This window comes from Microcebus murinus, chromosome 9 (assembly GCF_040939455.1).
Source record: "Microcebus murinus isolate Inina chromosome 9, M.murinus_Inina_mat1.0, whole genome shotgun sequence".
NCBI lineage: Eukaryota > Metazoa > Chordata > Mammalia > Primates > Cheirogaleidae > Microcebus > Microcebus murinus.
This window is the reverse complement of record NC_134112.1, coordinates 84,670,667-84,690,909: the sequence shown is the minus strand read 5'-3', so window position 1 is coordinate 84,690,909 and position 20,243 is coordinate 84,670,667. Positions and strand designations below refer to the sequence as shown.

At 34.7% G+C, this 20,243-nt stretch overlaps 1 protein-coding gene across 1 annotated transcript in view; it reads right to left on the bottom strand.

Moving 5' to 3' along the window:
- The window catches only part of EXOC4 (exocyst complex component 4), a 737,569-nt gene that overhangs the window by 660,676 nt on the left and 56,650 nt on the right, over positions 1–20,243 (bottom strand). Inside the window, exon 5 of the mRNA XM_012739746.3 lies at positions 18,300–18,409. Coding sequence (XP_012595200.1) covers positions 18,300–18,409 — 110 coding nt within the window. The remainder of the gene's footprint in view (positions 1–18,299; positions 18,410–20,243) is intronic.

The window sequence follows — 20,243 nt, the reverse complement described above, 5'->3', positions numbered from 1 at the left end:
AAGTTACATGTTATATTCAAGAATATATCCCTATATAACATAAGAACTGTCTGCCACTTTGAACAGGATATAAAAAAGAGCCTTCAAAAACATTACCAAGCCTAATTAGACAACTATAGTAACAAACAAATTACTTATCCACAATGCTGCCCCACAGATGAGAACCTGGCCTCAGAACACTGATAATATTCTCAAGTCAAAAATAATAAGAAAGTTACCATTTAAAAACAATTTGTATGCTTCTGGTCAAAATGGCACTGTAAATTCACACTCGAGATATTCGGTCTGCTCAAAACATAATTATACATAAAATATAAATTAAGAAAATAAAAAGGAATCGTCTGGCTCAAAATTGAGAGTAATATTTCTGTGGACAAGAAATGCATACAATGAGTGGACCCAGAGTATGAATCCAGTGAGCTCTGGGTGGAGAAGGAGGCAGAGGCAGCTGGATTCGGCCCATGTGGGGTAACATGCTCCACTGGCCAGATGAGCATCAAAATCCCCTATCAGGGGCACCAAGCCCAGGACCAAATCAAGGTCCTGCTTAGGCTGGAAGGCTGCTGACCTCACCAAATTCATATCCTTATCCCACATTCACATCTTGTCTCTGTCCAAGTACTTACTTGGTCAACTATGTATCTTAAATACCATTCCTCTCACCAGTGAAAAATTACTTCTTACATCTTGTATTCTAATTAATGCACCCACTGGTGCAGATTGAGAGCAATATCTGATGCACTGGTTGCCTCTGGAGTATAGAATTTTGATTAGGGTCTTTCAAATGTTAACTAACTACCCCTGGAGTGTAGATTCATGATTAAGGTACTTCAAAAATGTTAACTAAGCACCCCTAAGGTGCAGATTAAATTACTTTAAAGAAAACTACAGACAATATTATACCCCACTCCAGAAAGCATGCAGCCAAAAATCTGTGGCCAACTACTACTTGGGGCTATCATTTCCATGGAGCAAGGAGTTTACACAGCCTCAGAATAAGACTATGCACAGGAATAGCAGTGAGTTCTGAAAGCAAGACGACTGTGCACTAGTCCTTCTATAAGTGAAAAATGGGCCTAAGAGGGAAATAATAGTAGGTCTGCTTTGAGGAGAGACAGAATAGAAGCTCTGTTAGGAAAGAAACAAAAGTGACATCTGTTGAACCATTTTTCTATGGGATAGCACTTAGCTTACATTATCTCATTTATAGGAAAGATGATGTACCTTAGAAGGTCAAGAAGTAGAAGCCAGTCAAGAAGCAGCTACAAAAAATATAACAGGAATACAGTTCAATAAGAGGGACAAGGAACAAATGAATAAACTGACAGTTTATATTGACAATCACTAAAATGTATTAGGTTGCAGGCATTTGTTAATGCATGAACTTTTTTTAAGTTCAAGTTCTCAGGGAAATAGCATGATGTAGTGGAAAGAATAAGAGCTTGGCATCATATAATTTTAGATTTGATTAGCATATTTCTCACTTTCCAGTTGTATGATCTCCCTGTCATTTAATTTTGCTGGAATTCAGTTTCTTCACCTGTAAAGTGGAGATAATATTATCTACCTCACAGAGTTGTGCATATTGAGATAATGTGACATCAAAACTCAAAAAGAAGAAAAATAGTCAAAAAAATGTACTTTTAGGACTTTCAGCTTTGGGAACTCCTGGGTTGACAATAGTGGCTACTTAGGTCTCCATCTCTCAATATTTCCTCCAAAAACAATATAGAACAATAAGAAAAATAAACAAAACTACATAAAAACCATGTCCTCAGGATAACTTGAAAACAGAAATTGCCCAAAATCCAAAATAACTATAAGTAAAAATAGGAAAAAAACACCTAATCCCAGCAAGTGATCTCTCCTGCTCCTGCCCCCACCCCTGTTCTGCCACAAGGCTTTGTTGCAAGCAAAGGTACGGTGTGAAAAACTATGCCGAAGAAAGAAGGGAATTAGTGATGACCTTAGGGTTCATCTACAACCATCATAAGAAAGACAAAGTCAACCCTGAGTCTCAAAATATTAAAAAAGAATCCAAGCAGATCAGAGCACTGACTATAGGGAAGGGACTTAAAAGCAGGCACAATCTTAAGGACTAGTTTTTGAAAAACATAGCTTCTGGGAAAGAAATAAGACAAAAAGGAAAAGAGAAACGCCCTGGGGCTATTGGATGGTTAAAAGAGAAAGAAGCAAAGAGGGAAAATTCAGGATCCTACGTGATGACAAGAGAGCCAAAATGTAGAGACCACACACCGGCCCCCACCACCAAAACAGAAAACCCACAAATGTACCTGGACTTTGTTATACTGACAGAAGAGGGAGCCAACGAGCTAAAAATCCTGTAGAATACCCCAATACCATAAAAATGAACAGAAAAAAAATGATGAACAGATTCATACTGAGGTATTACAGAACAGACAGAAAATCAACACATATCAAGAAAGGTAAATTCTCTCCAACAAAAAAAACCCCACAAAGTACAAGAAAACTATTACAGAAGGCAACACTCCAGATGAAATTAATGTACTCAAACAAGAATTTGGGATACGAAAAGACCCCTTAAGCCAGAAATCAAAAACTAAGAACAGACGTGGAAAAAAAAACAGGAAGGTGTGAAAAGAAAGTGATAAAACTCAAGAAAAAAGAGAAGAAAAAGACAAAATTATCTCAGACATGTAGAATAAATTATTAAATGCCCAAGGTAGAATATGAATGTTCTCAAATATTCCATTTATATTCAAGTACATATTTCATAAGAAGCAGTGTAGAAATGCAAGAAACCAACAGATAATAAAGTGGAGACAGAGAAAGAAAAATATCAAAGAGAAAATAGTGGAAATGGAAGACAAGAAAAGAAAAAATAACAGCATTGGAATGAAAAAGGAGAAAAAAATGGAACAGAACTAAAAATTTTTTTTAATTTTAAATTGCCAGAAATTTTTTAAAATTTTGAATCTATAGAATGAAAAGTCTATTGGGTATCTGGGAAAATTAACTCAAAATAATCAACTCTAAAGCACATCCTATGTAAAACCATTAAATTTCTAGGATAAAAAAAATCTTCAAGGCCTACAGGCAAAAAGATCAAATAAAAGCAAAAAAACAAATTGGACTGGCATCAGAATTTTCTTAAGACATTCAAAGGAAGACAACAATGAAACTGTGTTTTTTTAAGTAATAAGTAAACGTGTACACTGAATAAGTAAACGTGTATACTGAAAAAGGTATACCAATTCAAGTTGCCCTTTAGGTATCAAGACTATAAAAAATAAATTTTCAATTAAGGGAATTCTGCACCAAAGAGTCCTTAACGACTCTATTAGATGATGAGCTTCATCCAAGAGATAACTGGGAAAACTTCAGCAAAAGGGCTGAAAATGAGCATTTTAAATATTTAAATATAGATTTAAGATAAGAACAAAAGTGGGGAAAAAACAGAAGACAACTACACAAAAGTAATATTTTGTGAAAAAGTAAAAATAATACAACTTAAAAATCAGAACAGAGAGAATGAGGAAAATAGAATAAGGTTATTGTTTGTTATATAGGCAATGATGGGAATTGAAGGAGACCTATAAAAATGGATAAAACAGAGAGTAAAAGTCAAAGAAGAAAACAAGGTATTAAGAACATTTTTTTAAAAAGTATACATTTAAAGACAACCACTAAAAATAAAAATCCTAAACACTACACTACAGCTGATAATAAAGAAACCACCTGCTTCTTGACCCACAGAACATTTACAAAAATTGATCATATATTAAGTCACAAAGAAAACACCAATAAATGCCATAGTAAAAACATTATAAACAATACTCCGATTATACAGAAGTAAAGCTAGACAGTATTAAGAAAAACAAAACAAATACAAAAGGCCATTTATCTTTAAATTTAAAATTTATTCTATTACAAACATTTGGATGAAAGGGAAAATATGAACTAAAATAAGACAATTTTTAAAAAATGATAATGAAAGCCCCACATTAGTGTTTATGGGATACATTTAAAGCAGTGATGAGAGAAAAATTCATATCACTATTTTTATCAGTAAAAATTTAAAAATTAAATGTATGACAAATTTCTACCGCAAAAATTTTTAAAAGAGTAACAAAATAAAGGAAAGCACGAAGAAGGAAATAATAGTGTTAAAAGCAGAAAATAACCTGTAATCCTAGCACTCTGGGAGGCTGAGGAGGGAGGATTGCTCAAGGTCAGAAGTTCGAAACCAGCCTGAGCAACAGCGAGACCCCCTCTCTACTAAAAATAGAGAGAAATTAATTGGCCGACTAAAAATATACATAGAAAAAATTAGCCAGGCATGGTGGCACACACCTGTACTCCCAGCTACTCGGGAGGCTGAGGCAGAAGGATTGCTTGTGCCCAGGAGTTTGAGGTTGCCATGAGTTAGACTGATGCCATGGGCACTCTAGCCCAACAACAGAGTGAGACTCTATCTCAAACAAACAAACAAAAAAAAAAGCAGAAAATAATGAGGTAGAGAACAAAATATAGAACTAATCAATAAATCAAATTCCTGGTATTTCTTAGGGAAAAAAACTAACAAAATAGACAAATTGCTAACTACTTTGATAAAGAAAAGAGAAATAACAGAAAAATAAAAAATAAGAAATGACAAAAAGGAAATAAAAGCAAAATTTTAAAACCATAATACTTTGTAGATCTCTATATAAATAAAATTGAAAAGCCAGATGAAATGGAAAATTTCCAAGGGAGATATAGATCTTAAATTAGATCTCACTGGAGACAAAAATGCTTCAAAAGACCAATTTGCACAGAGAAAATAGACAAAATTATAAAAGGGGGAAAAAATGAAAATGTAAAACAATATCAGACCCAAATGGTGTTACAGGAAAATTCCTAAGCCTCCAAACACCAGATAGTTCCAATGTTCCATAAATTGTTCTAGAATACTGAATATGAAGGAAGTTTTCTAGTTCCTTTTATGAAGCAAAGTATTACATTGAAACCAAAATCTCTATGAAGCAAATTAATACACTAAAATCAAAATCTCATAAGGTTGAAACAAAACAGTCTCATTCATATGATAGTATCACTCATAAACATCAATGCAAAAATCCTAAATAAAATGTTAGCAAACAGAACTCAATACCACATTGAGAAAATAATACGCTATGATCAAGAGGATTTATTCCAAGAGTGTAAATTGGCTCGATATTTGGAAATCCATTATTATAGCATGTTAATAGATTTAAAAATAAAATTAGAAAAAAAGATATAATTCACACAAAATATATAAAAATAGATCTTAAGCATATGAGAAATTGTTCAAACCCATACATAATTAGAGAAATGAAAATTAAACAACACTGTGACAACATTTCTCACCTATCAGACCAGCCGAAATTAAAAAGTATGACACACACTCTGTCAGCAAACAAGCACTCCTGATACATTGGTGGTGGAAATACAAACTGGTACTATTCTCCTAGTGGAGAATTTGGCGAGACCTAATAAAACTATATATGAGCACAGACCACATACAAAAAGTAACTCAAACATGGATCAAAAATCTAAACATAAGATCTAAAATTATAAAACTCTGAGAAGAAAACATAGGGGGAAAGGTTCATGACACTGGATTTGGTAAGGATTTCCAGAATATGACATGAAAAGCAAAGGCAACAAAAGAAGAAACAGATAAATTGAACTACATCAAAATTTAAAACTTCTGTGCATCAATGGACGCAATCAACACAGTGAAAACACAACCTATGAAATGGGAGAAAATATTTGAAAATCATATATCTGAAAAACAGCTAATATCCAGAATATATTTTTAAAAACCTCTAAAACTCAACAATATATAATAAGCCAATTTAAAAATGGGCAAAGGACCCGAGTTAACATTTCTCCAAAGATGACAAACAAGTGACCAAGAAGCACATGAAAAGATGTTCAACATCACTAATCATTAGGGAAATGCATATCAAAACCACAATCATATATAACCTCACACCCATTAGGGTGGCTACAGTTAAAAGAAGAAAAAGCAGAAAATGACAAGTGTTGATGGGTTTATGGAGAACTGGAACTGTTTGGTGCACTGTTGGTGGGAATGTAAAATGGTATGACTGCTGTGAAAACAGTATGGCAGATAACCAAAAAATTAAAAATAGAATTACCTTATGATCCAGCAATTCTACTTCTGGGTACATATTCAAAAGAACTGAAAAGAGGATTTCAAGGACATATTTACACTCATACTGACAGCACCACTACCACAACAGCCAAGAGGTAGAAGCAACCCAAGTCACCAGCAATAGATGAATGGATAAACAAAAGTGGTATACATACAATGGACTATTATTCAGCTTTGAAAAGAAAATTCTGACGCACACCACAACACGGATTAACCTTGAAAATATTGTGCTAAGAGAAATAAGCTAGTCACAAAAAACAAGTACTATATGATCCCATTTACACGGTCAAATTTATAGCAACACTGAAGGGAATGGTGATTGCCAGGAGCTGGGCTGGGGCTGAGGAGGAGCAGTTCTTTGACAATGGAATTTCAGTTTTGCAAAATGAGAAAGTTCTGGAGATTGGCTACACAAAAACACGAATATACTTAACACCATTTAACTGTCCACCTAGAAATGGTTAAGATGGCACATTTCATGTTATGAGTTTTCACCATATTAAAATTTTTTAAAGCTAAAAAATTTTTTTTTTTTAAGTTTGTTTTTTTTTTTTTTTTTTTTGAGACAGAGTCTCGCTTTGTTGCCCAGGCTAGAGTGAGTGCCGTGGCGTCAGCCTAGCTCACAGCAACCTCAAACTCCTGGGCTCGAGTGATCCTTCTGCCTCAGCCTCCCGGGTAGCTGGGACTACAGGCATGTGCCACCATGCCCGGCTAATTTTTTCTATATATATCAGTTGGCCAATTAATTTCTTTCTATTTATAGTAGAGACGGGGTCTCGCTCTGGCTCAGGCTGGTTTTGAACTCCTGACCTTGAGCAATCCGCCCGCCTCGGCCTCCCAAGAGCTAGGATTACAGGCGTGAGCCACAGCGCCCGGCCAAAGCTAAAAAATTTTTGAAAACCCTACATATGAGTTTATATTTTGATTCAGCTATCCATCTTCTAGAAATTTACTCTAAGAATACATCTCCAAAAACATGAAAATGTTAGGCTATTAACATTAGGTCATTAAGTATGAGGGTCTGATTTCCTTAAGGAATAAGTTTAATAGTCGATATCTCTGACATTTCACTTTGACACTTCTTGTTTTATTTTTATCATGAGGGTACATCCTCAGTCTTCCAAAAGTATGTTTTGGTTTGTGATTAATCTTTCAATTTTTTCTAAGAGCAATTTTTGTAAAACCATGGATAAGTAAAAAATTCATATTATTTTTGAATATGAGTTCTGTCATGGAACCAATGCAGGGCAGACAGCTAGAAATATCAACAAAGTGTTCAGGAAGGACGTGGCTAATGATGCACAGGATGTCAATGGTTTGAGAAGCTCCGTTTTGATGATTGTAATCTTGAAAATGAGCCACGTGGGCAACCTGACACCAAGGTGAATAATGATGAGCTGAAAGCTGTAGTGGAAATGAATCCATCTCAACCTACATGTGCATTAGCAGCAAGTTTGACATTACTATTCCCGACATTACTATTCCAACAATACTGGACCATTTGAAACAAATTGGCAAGGTAAAGAAGCCAGAGAGATGGATATGGCATGACTTAAAACAGCATCAGGAGAGAAATTGGCTGGGCGTGGTGGCTCACGCCTGTAATCCTAGCACTCAGTGAGGCTAAGGCAGGAGGATTGCTTGAGGTCAGGAGTTTGAGACCAGCCTGAGCAAGATCGAGACCCCATCTCCACTAAAAATAGAAAAAAAAAATTAGCCAGGCAACTAAACATAGAGAAATAAAAAATATAACAAAATAATGAGCAAAATCTCTATGAACTAACATGAAGTTATTTCCAGGATGTATTGAAAAGTGAAACAGCCAAATATTTATATAAGAAAGATCTATAGAATCCTACCCTTCATGGAAAAAAGAAAAAGCATAAGAAAAGATATTAATGTATGTATGCTTTATTAATATTATTATATTAATTTATAATATATTTATTTTAAATTTATTGTTATAAATATATTTACAATAATATATTTAATTATTATTTAATAAGCATATATTAATATGCTTTATTAATATATTAATATGCTTTATTAATATATTACTGTATTAATAAAGCTATTAGTATATATGTATATATATATTATATATATGTGTGCTTTTTTGTGAAAAAGAAATACAGGAAGGATAAAGCAGAAGCTAATAAAATTGATTACCTCTAAGGTTGTGGTCCCCAAAGCCTGTGTTCCCCCCGGGGGCCAAAAACCTATACTGCAGTCCATGGCCTATTAGGAACCAGACCACACAGCAGGAGGTGAGTGGTGGGCCAGCGAGTGAAGCTTCATCTGTATTTACAGCAGGTCCCCATCACTCTCATCACTGCCTGAGCTCTGCCTCCCCTCCCCCATCCCCCATTCCCCAGTCCATGAAAAAATTGTCTTCCATGAAACTGGTCCCTGGTGCCAAAAAGGTTGGGGACCACTGCTCTAAGGTGGAGAGAAATAAAATAGAACAGGAGACTGAGAATGAGATAGAAGACAGGGATAGAGAAGTGACACCTAAGTACTTTGTATTGTACTATAATTCTGATATGTAGAATATGATAATGTTTCATATGACCCCCCAGAATAAATAGTTAAAATCAACCAGGACCTAGAGTAACCCAAATGAAATAAAAATAGGAACAAATGAACCTAAATGTATTGCAAATAAACAACACAACCATACTGAGTGTGCTGGAGTAGAAACGAGCCAACCCAAGTAACTTCGGATTTTTTACTATTTTGATTAAATACTATATACCTTATAGTATTCAAATAGAACTGTACACAAATAATGTGCTCAAGTTAATTTATTTTTCACTGTGTCATGAATTGTTCTTCATAGGTTATTTGTAATTGTGAAATTATTTTATGTGTATACTGGGATTACACAAATAAGTTAAAAAGTGAGAACCAAGTTTCTCACTATTGAAGAAAAGAGCTAGAAATAGGGAAAGGAAGACAACTAGAATTGCAGTAGGTTGATTTGGCATTGGAGGTGAATTCATGTTTTACTTGCATACACACATGTATAGAAAGAAATAGATACAGATCCACGTATACATATATGTTTCTATCTGTACATGTGTATGGTATATACACATACCCATATGTAAACACACACATATATGTTTCCTAGTGCTGTCAGCTAAGAGGAACCACAGCAGTGACACACAGCAGCAATTCAAGCAACAAAATAAATAATAATGGTAATGATTACAATTCAAAGAACAAAATAAATAACCATGAATTACCATTGATTCAAGTAAGTAATGAATAAATAAATGAATGAAGAAGAAATAGCTCTTCATCACAGTAGAATTTTAATTAGTAAATGAAGAAAGAATGATAGAAAATGAAAACTACAATTTGGCAAACACCTAATCATTGCTACAGGCAAGAATAGTTTGGAACATGCACTGCATTGGAAATAATTTAAAAAAAAAATAGTTGATAACTTTAAAATCTCTCTGTAGCACAGTAGGTGCTAAAAAATTAAGGTTATGATCTAAATGAACAAAAATACAATCTACAGCTTCCAATCTAGCAGAAAGTTAAATAATCAGTTAAAAATTAAAAATAGGCTGGGTGCCATAGGTCACACCTATAAACCCAGCACTCTGGGAGGACGAGGAGGGACGATCCCTTGAGGTCAGGAGTTTGAGATCAGCCTGAGCAAGACTGAGACCCCATCTCTATAAAAAACAGAAAATTTAGACAGGCATGGTGGTGGCATGCACCTGTAGTCCCAGCTAGGAGGCTGAGGCAGGAGGATCACTTGAGCCCAGGAGTTTGAGGTTACAGTGAGCTATGATGACACCACTGCACTCTAGCCCAGGTGACAGGGCAAGACTCTGTCTTTAAAAAAAAAAAGAAAATATCATACTTAACGGTAACATTTTAGAGGCATTTCCATTGAGACTATTGCCTCTACCATTCAAAGTTATACTGTAGGTTCACAGCTACACAAAATATAATAAAGTAAAAGAAAGGAAAGGGAAAAGATAACTTTTAAATTTTCAAGAAATAAAGACAAAACTTTCCTTAACTGCAGGAACTGAATGTTTACATACTAAATCCAAGAAAATATACAACTATATCTTTTCAAATATTCTATTAGAATTTTTATTTGAGCATATTATGCAGGTACAAATGTTTAGGCTACATATATTACCTTTATCCCACCCAAGTCAAGAGCTTCAAGCATGTCCATCCCCCAAATGATGCCTACCACACCCATTAGGTGTGAATATACCCATCTCCTCCCCCCCAACCTGCGCGATACCCAATGAATGATACTACTATATGCACACATAAGTGTTGATCAGTTAATACCAATTTGATGGTGAGTACATGTGGTGTTTGTTATTCCATTCTTGTGATACTTAGTAGAATGGGCTCCAGCTCTATCCAAGATAATACAAGAGGTACTAGATCATCATTGTTTTTTGTGGCTGAGTAGAACTCCATGATATACATATGCCACATTTTATTAATCCTCTCATGTATTGATGGGCACTTGGGTTGTTTCCACATCTTTGTAATTGTGAACTGTGCTGCTATAAACATTCTAGTGCAGATGTCTTTTTTATAGAATGCCTTTTTTTCCTTTGGGTAGATGCCCAGTAACAGGACTGCTGGATCAAATGGTAGTTCCACTTTAAGCTCTTTGAGGTATCTCCATATTACTTTCCACAGAAGATGTACTATTTTGCAGTCCCACCAGCGGTGTATGAGTGTTCCTATCTCTCTGCATCCACACCAACATCTATTGCTTTGGGACTTTTTGGTAAAAGCTATTCTCACTGGAGTTAAGTGATATCTCATTATGGTTTTGACTTGCATTTCCCTGATGCTTAGAGATGTTGAGCATTTTTTCATATGTTTGTTGGCTATTAGTCTGTCTTCTTTTGAAAAGTTTCTGTTCTAGAAACTTTAAATAATTCAAAAAAATGGCTAGATACAGGATCAATATGAAAATATTAAGCTTTCCAGAAGTATAACAAAAGTGAAAATATAACAGAAAAAAATCACTCATTGTAACAACAAAAAATATAAAGTACTCAGTAATACAGCTAATAAAAGATGAATAAGACATTTATGAATCTAAAGAATTAAATAGAGAGGTTATTTCAAGTTCGTAGACAGAAAGAATCAAAAAGATATTAATTCTAATTCTATAAATTAGATGAAATTCCAATCAAAATCCCAATGGGGTTATTAATGGAACTTTACATCCTCACTCTAAAAGGTATATGAAGTAAAGGGCCAAGCATAGCCTAGATAATTTTGAAGATGAGCAAAATGGGAATACTTCCTCTGGGAGGTATCAAAATAAATCATAAAGCTATACATAATAAAACAGTGTGGTATTAGTGCTGAGATACATAATAGTTCAGTGGAACAAACGACTATAAAAACTCACATAATAAGAAAACATGATAGAGTGACATTAAAAATTAGTGGGTTTCTTTGTACTGTATTTGTAACTTTTCTGTCAATTGAAAACTATTCTAAAATAAAAAGTCTATGTAAAAACATTTCTAAAGTCAGTGGAGGAAGAATGGACTATTAGTAACTGCTGGAATAATTGGTTATGCGTAAGAAAACAAAATTCTGTTCCTGATAAAATAAATAAAAACATAAATTCCAAATAGCTTAAGAGAGCCACATTTAAAATGCAAACCTATAAAATATTAAGAAAGCACAGGCAAATTTTTTTTAAAAAATCATAATAGAAAAGGATTTCTTAAGGCAGAAGAAATACAAATTGTACAGGAAAATGTTAATGAATCTATTAATACATTAAAATAAATTCTAAAACATTTGTATAATAAAAGACATAAAGATAAGCTATAACTGGAAGATATTTGCAAACAACCCATTTACAGAAAAATACTTACCACCCATTTAATTTCCTTCCATATTAACAGGGAAAAGAAATGGCACAATAAAAACTGTACAAACAACAGACAATTTACAAATAAGACCTAAGAGGTCCATATACATAGAAACATGCTCAGCAACACCAGAAACCAGAGAAACTCAAACTAAACTAAAATTAAAAAAAAAACTATAAAAAAATAAACAAATTTGCAAAAATTAGAGTCTAATAAAACCAATAGAAAGGGCAAGGAAGTAGAGAAACAAAAGCTCATGCACTGCTTAGAGGAATCTATGTTGGTATAATCATTTTAAACAACAATTTGACAATACAAAATCTAAAATGCACAGCATTCCTATACATATACACATGTGCATCCTAAGAGTCAGGCTTCCCCACCTTTTGGGAACCATGGCACAAATGGAAAACAATAGTACTTAGACAGCATAACAGGCTACATCCCCAACTGACTACCGCAAAGGCTGAAGGGTCTGGTATCTTAGATATCAATGCCCATTCCCAAAAAAGCAGTGGATGGGAAACTGTCCTACAAGAACATGCACAAGAATATCTATTGCTGTAAGGTTCATAAAAATGAGAAACTGCAAACAACCTATACCTTATATTCTAGAGGGGAATGGATAAATTGTGATCTATTATATAATGAAATACCATAGTTAAAATTAATAAACTATAGCTATAGTTTCCCGTGAAAAAGATTTAAAAATACATTGTTGAGTGAAAAACTCACATATTGCATTACACAATTTACTTAAGCCTTAAAATAGGCAAAATAATATACTTTGAATATATAAATGTACTATTTATATATAAATATATATACATCAACATATAAATTAAATATATTGTTTCTATATTTACAAAAGTGCTATACACCCAGACATAGATAGAGAGAACATATGAAATCATTCAGGAAAAAGATACAGAACAATCTCAAAGTAATAATTACCTCTGGCATAGAAGAGAGAGGAAATGAACTGAGTAAGAACTCATGTAATCATAAGGAGCTTCAATTGACCTATAACGTTTTAATTTAATTTTTCAAAAAAAGAAGATCTTAAACAAATATGGAAAAATATTAAGATTTATTAACCTAGTGGGATGTACATGAGGTTATGGATATATTGATCTCTGAAATATGAATGCAATGTTCATATTTTATGATACATATTTATAATATTTTTTAAATACTTAAACAATAAACCCTGGCCTTCCTTTAATTTTATGTTTAGAAATACTTGAACTATTAATTCTACTATTCAGTCTCCTTTGTGTATATTCTTCAACTGTACTTACAATCAGTAACAGACATCAACGAAGATTTTTAATAAGAGCAAATGCAAGGACTTTTAGGAAATAGGTGATATAAAATGCCAAAGCAGGTCCTGACCTAAGGGCGGAAGTAACTTAAAAGGTATCATATTATGGAGAATCAGATCTTCACTATTCTAGATATGGGAACTCTAAGAGGAGAAATTTCATCTCTTCTTACATTAAGAAGTAGTGTTCCAACCCATGTAGAGAGAACGCTTTAAAAATCAGACCCCAAATTCTTAAGATATATCAAGTCTCAGAGCAAGACATTATGAAACAAAATGCACATCAGGACAACAGCAGCAAAAAAAAAAAAAAAATCAATTAATTTGTGTTCTAAGTTTTATTGCTTAACCTATGCTTGTACCAAAAAGAAAAGAAGTAAGAAGTCCAGTTTCATTACAGCCATAATCACAGCAATCCCAGCAGGAGCATGAATAAAATGAATAAAGAAGCCACAAATGAAATGCCTGTATAGCCTGGGAGTAATTGCTCAGTCAAAATGTTCCAAAGGCAGTTTGCCAAATGAAAAGACATACTGGGAGTCCAAAAGCTTAAACCAACATTTTACTACAATTATTGGCTTTTCTCCACACTTCTCCCATCCTTCTACCTAAGTTATAGCTGAATTACTACATCTAAATTAGACATTAGTTTCTCTGTACATTACAAAATACTATGACTGATGAGAGCATAAGAGAAAGGCTTACAAAAGATATTCCCTACATATTTGGAGTGGGAACAGCATGAGGCCAGGCTCCAACAGCTGCCATCGTGGTTGAACCTGGTCCAACCACCTCGACCTCCCTGCATCCAATTTGCATATCTGGAAAATGATTTTTAAAATAATACCTGATTAACTAGAGTTATAAGTAGTTTTTCAGAGATTTATGAGCATGGGTTTTTCTTTATACAAATTGCCTATTCGTATTTTTGCCTGTTATTCTATTAGCTTGTTTTATTGATTTATAGGGGTTCTTTATATATTCTGGATACTTAATCTCTGTCAGATAAATGCCACTCTTTCCACGGACATGGTCTCTTCTGTGAATTGCCAATTATTTTCTTAGTTCTTCATTATACTGTTTCTTTTCTTCTTTAATAGGTAGAAAAGCTAAGTGGATGCCAATCATTTTTCTGTTAATGGGTTACTTGCTTTTGCAAATCTGAGCCTTGACTTCGCATTTTGTAAGTAAATGTTTTATTTTTAAATTAGATGATGCATATGTATATATAATTCTATATACCTTTTATGATACCTTAAATATTTGATCATAAACTTAAATATAATGGATATAAATATAATTATTGTAATGACAGTACCTGCCATAACTATTAATACCTCATAGGACTGTTTTATCAGTTAAGTGAGGTAATGTATTTTGCAAGCTATAACACATAAACTATGATAGAAAATCTCCCATAGAAAAGTTACCCACAACTCTACCTCTAAATAGGACATGTGAAAAACTCATTTGCTAGCAATCAATATTCTCATTTAATTAATAATAACCTGAAAGTTCTCAGAAATCACCTCCCACCTTAACTGATGACACCCCAGTGGGAGATCCATTCTACCCAGAAATTCACTACTGGAACTTCCTCTATAAAAGCGTCAATTCTAAAGGATTACACCTTCAATCTTACTGTTTCACAAGGTGTGAGGGGAGCTTTAAGAGCCTATGTTAAATTCCCTGGGCTGACTTGCAGAGCAGTTCACAAGTAGACTCTTAGAACTTACAGTTCATTATTAAGAATAAGACAAAATTTCCATCCTTTATTATAGTATATTTCATCAGCTTCATACTTTTATACCTACTTAGTAACATTTTGTACAGCTCTCTGAATAATTTACATCTTCCTCATTTACACAATTCCCTTTAATAATGTGATGCAGATGAATATAGTCCTAAAGACTAGACTTGCAATAACTTAAAAAGACCTCATACTACATAATTTGAAGAAAGTCAAATTTTTTATGCTTGGCTCCTAAAGCTAACTCAAGTCAGAAAATACGCAGTGCCTAGTGTGGTAAGCAGAATAATGGTTCCCCAAAGATATCCACGTCCTGATCCCCAGAACCTGTGGCTACATCCCCTTCCATGGCAAAGCAGAGTGCAGATGTGATTAAGGTTAAGGACCTTGAGATGGGGAGAGTAGCCTGCACTATCCAGGTGGAAATAATCTAATCACACGAGTCCTTAAAAGGAGGAGGAGGAGGAGGCAGAAGAGACAGGGAGATACGCCGTGAGAAGGATGTGACCCACTGTTGCTGGTTTTGAGCCAAGGAGAGTGGCAGCGTCTAGGAGCCAAAAAAGGCAAGAAAACAGATGTTCCCCTAGAGCAGGGGTCCTCAAACTTTTTAAACAGGGGGCCAGTTCACTGTCCCTCAGACCATTGGAGAGTGCGCACTGTGGGCCAGGGACGAGTCAGCTGCTAAGCAGAACAGGCAGCAGCACAAAAACACCCCGCGGGCCGCATAAATGTCCTAGGCGCGGCATGTGGCCCGTAGTTTGAGGACTCCTGCCCTAGAGCTCCAAAGAGGAACACAGCCCTGCCAACACCTTGATTTTAGTCCAATAAGACTCTGACCAATTAGACCTCTGACCTACAAAACTATAAAATAATGAATTTATGTTATTTAAGCCACTAAGTTTGTGCGAATAGAAAATTAATACAAAGGATACCTAGAGCTTGTTTTCAGCACAACCAAGTGGTTGGAGGAGCATATTCTGGAACCTAGCTTGTGAGTTGAAACCATAGCTATTTGTTAGCTGTGTAAACTTAGAGCAAACATTAACCTCCCTATGCCTCACTTTTCTCATCTGTAAAACGGGGCTAACAATAGTACCCATCTCATAAGATTGCTGAAGGACTAAATTAGTTAATTCATGTAAAGCACTTAAAACACTGCTTCACATGTAGGAGGCACTAAATACATCTTAACCTCTGCTATTATTGATTTTAATCAATAATATTTTAACTACCTTCTTTTTCAGTCACCCACAGGAAAAAAAAATCACAAGATCAATAGTCTTCAAAACAGTCAAGGACATGAACCCATCTAAAAAGAAAGATTTGTACACATCTCTATAAGCAGTCTCCATAATGGTCCCAGGTCCACAAAACTACCATGTGGTTCTTTAAGTTGTTCCTAATAATGCCAAAGTCAAAGTGTCATTACAAACTCCACTAAGAGATAAACACAAACTCTACTAAGAGATAAACTCAAACTCCAGGACCTGACAGAAAAACTGCCCATCAAAAAGTAAGACCTGTCTTATTAAAAATAATAGATGTAGCAAATTAGTTTCTACTGAAATTTACCATAATTGGCATTTTCAGTTTGTTTGATATTTACACAATACTTTTCATGTGCAAAGCCTACCCTCTCATTTCATTATAAATAATTAAAATTTTTATTTTACTTCGCCATTGAATCGGCAACGTTTACGTAAATTAATAGAACCAGGCTAAGCAGTGGTGATGCACATTTATAAAAATGCAAATATGTAACAATTGGTAATGTCTACAAAAGGCAGGGATAAAATATAAATCAAAAGCATATTCTCTCTTTCATAATTCCACACTCTATAATAGCTCAAGAGCACTGTCAAAACTCAAAAGCAACACTACATCAGAAAGAGGGAAAGAACAAAACCTTTTCTAACTCCAAGAAGAGGCTTGAACACAAACCTTTGTAAAGTATCATAATAAAAATAAGTGTTTTGGATTTTTTAAAAAGATCAGTTACTAAGTAAACTGACAAAGGAAAAAATCTATTATAAAATCCTATACTTTCCTACTGTAAAAGTAACAAACTTCAAGATCCCAACCCTAAACAACCCTAAAATAATTTAATTAAATGACATTGTAAGGGTAATGAAATATGCTCAGCAACAATATCGTTAGGCTCTCAAAAGAAATACTTTTAATTAGTTACATGAAATGTATTGATTGAATCCAAATTATTTTTCTACCTTTTTATTCTTTCGAGCTCTATAGAACTAAAGAAAGAACCATAAGAACTAAATTTTATCTGATAAGACAGTAATAAGCATTACCATTTCTTTAGAAGGCACTGCAGACTGTGGCTGCCACACAAAGGCACTTGAAAGGCATCCCACAAAAGACATCCAGCCCCTCTTCTCCCCCAACCCAAAGCTGCAATGGCAGAGAAACTCTCTGCAAAGGCCCAGAAGTTCTCTAAACCCAGCTGAGCTGAATTTTCTGAAGGGGCAAGTCTGAGCCACTCTACAAGATTCCCTTAAATCTTTGCATGCAGACTCAAAGTACATCCTCACACCCCCAACCCATAATGTATCCCAAATACATATATCCCAAAATGTCTTAAATATATCCCAAAATGTTTCTCCTTTGTTTTGTTCAACAGGACATTAGAGAGCCCCAGCAAAGAAACAATTCATTTGTAGACACATCATCAAAGTGTGTTACATGTATGAGTGTATTTGCATACGTGGATGCAGGTACATTTGGGAGCAGAGCAGCCACTGGAAGATGAAAAGGGAATCAGGACATAGGACAGAGGTCACACACTCAAAACCTGCCTAGGACCAGACATACAATGTAATCCATGAAACAGGTGAGTAAAAGCTAATACAGGTTACAGCAAAAAGGAAAACACACTCTATCAAAAAACACGCAAACTCTAGAAAAACAGTATCGGTCAAATAAAACACACCAACAGCTGGATACAGCAGGCAGGCCAGGTTCAGCTGCCAGTTTTCAGCCCTGGTAATGCGACAGGCCCAATCAAAGATTGTGTATCTTACTTGCTCTGAAGGTTGCAAAGGGCTCATCACAGCCTCTCATGTCAGGCCCTCTAAGCCCAGCCCCCAGAGGCTTCCCCAGGTCTTGGCCTAGGAACATTTGAATACTTACCACTTGAACTTCCAGCAATAGAATATTGAGAGGTATCGAGGAATTTTCTAGGAGTAGGGAGGTTTGTTACATCAATCAGAGGAACAGGAGAAGCATCCTTCACAAGGGAGCTGAAGGAAAACAGCAATAGTAGTTACCACTTTTTCCAAAACCAGTTGAAGTCCCACGACATGCCCAGCCCTTACAATTTTTCTTCTGTCATGAGCCCTCTTTCCACTGTGACTTTAAACAGCTCCCAAGTATATTTCCATTAAAGAGGTGACTGTCACAGACTAGGGTATAAAGATATATTCTAAGGGTTCCAAGCACATAAATCTTTATTTTGTCTTTTCATATCAATGTCATGTTTAAGAAATTTGTGTATGTTCTAGATCATCTGGATGACCACCTTACAACAAAATTTATGCCAAGCAATTTCACTATCCTTCTTTGTATCTGTATTAAAGATTAATTTATCAGCAACGAAAGATCAAATGATACCATGTCATAAGTGAATGATGGTTTAACAGTAGTTAAACCCTTGTTTAACTTGTGTTTTTCAAGCTGAAGTTTTTGACATATTCTGGGAGTTCACTACATTTAGTTTTCTTGAAAAGAGTTTCAAAGTTCATCAAGTTGGGAAGCACTACACTAAAGCATGATTTAAGGAATCTCAAATAGGTTAACTCAAAATCTGATTATCCATTTCACCTTTTCCAAAAAAGCCTAGCCCTTCATCTTAATGATTAACTTTAGAGTCTCCAAAATAAACACCTTAATTTTAAATGACACAAGAACTACAAAAAACAAATTTTCAAGGTGATTCTCATTTCCAAGCATCTGTAAGTGCAAGAATGCAGGCAATGCTTCTCTAAGTCAAAGGTAGAGATGTCAAAGACATAATTCTCATGTCTTTCCAGTCCTAAAATACATGATCAGGAGCAGTGGCTACCCAGGGCAGTGATCTCAAAGTTAGAGCAAGGAAGAGACCAGACTCATAGGAAGGACTTCTCCAAATGAGACGGAAGGATGAGTGCAATTGTGAATAACGTCTGCCCTGCCCCCATAATGATACGTCCCCATCTCCCTTCTCACACTCTTTTTAGAACCAAAGTGTTAGGTATGTGTGTATTTTTAACTAATAAAAAACAAGCACATTCTTTCAGAAAACTTTAAAAAAACAAACTCTGTTAAATAGCAAAATTATCATTTAAGGTATTATTATTTTGTTAATATGTGCTAATAACGTGTGAACCATTGCCCTGGGCCTTGAGGATCATCATGTCATTAACTTTTTCTCTTTTCACTCATTACAGGGAAAGGGGAAATCATTACTCACAATTCTTGAGCATCTGTTATGTGCTTGGCACGGTGCTCAGTGCTGAGGGTGCAAGTATGACTAAGATACGAGCCGAACCAAACTTAGTATATTTCCAATTGTTACAAATCACTTGCAGACTAATGTGAAATTCTAGTGAAGCATAAGATATTAAAATAACAGAAATAGCATTTACCAGGAATTGAACTGGCGTATTTCCAAGAACTCTTTTCTACCAATATAAAGCCATAAGTTCCAAATTGCCTAAACTATCTTGAGAAAATCCAAGAGTCTTCAAATCCAGTGATCTGTCATAATGGCATTTATCTACTTATAAAATCAATTGGATCACAGATTTATCCATTCTTTCAGCTGTTATGACTACTTTTGTATTCTCATTTTTCCCTCTAAACTCCCTCATCCTCTTTTACCTGCATTTTACCCACAGTTAGAAAACTGGCTCCCCAGACCTCCCTAGGCCCTGGATACATGTGCCCAAAGAAACTTGAGAATAATCACTGAGTTTTATAGTTCTACTACTGAGTAATTAAGAAAAAGTAAATTTCAATGACAGGAAAAATATATATTTTTCCTTTAAATGACAGGAAAAATATATAATGCATTTTGTAAATATTTGGATATTTCTA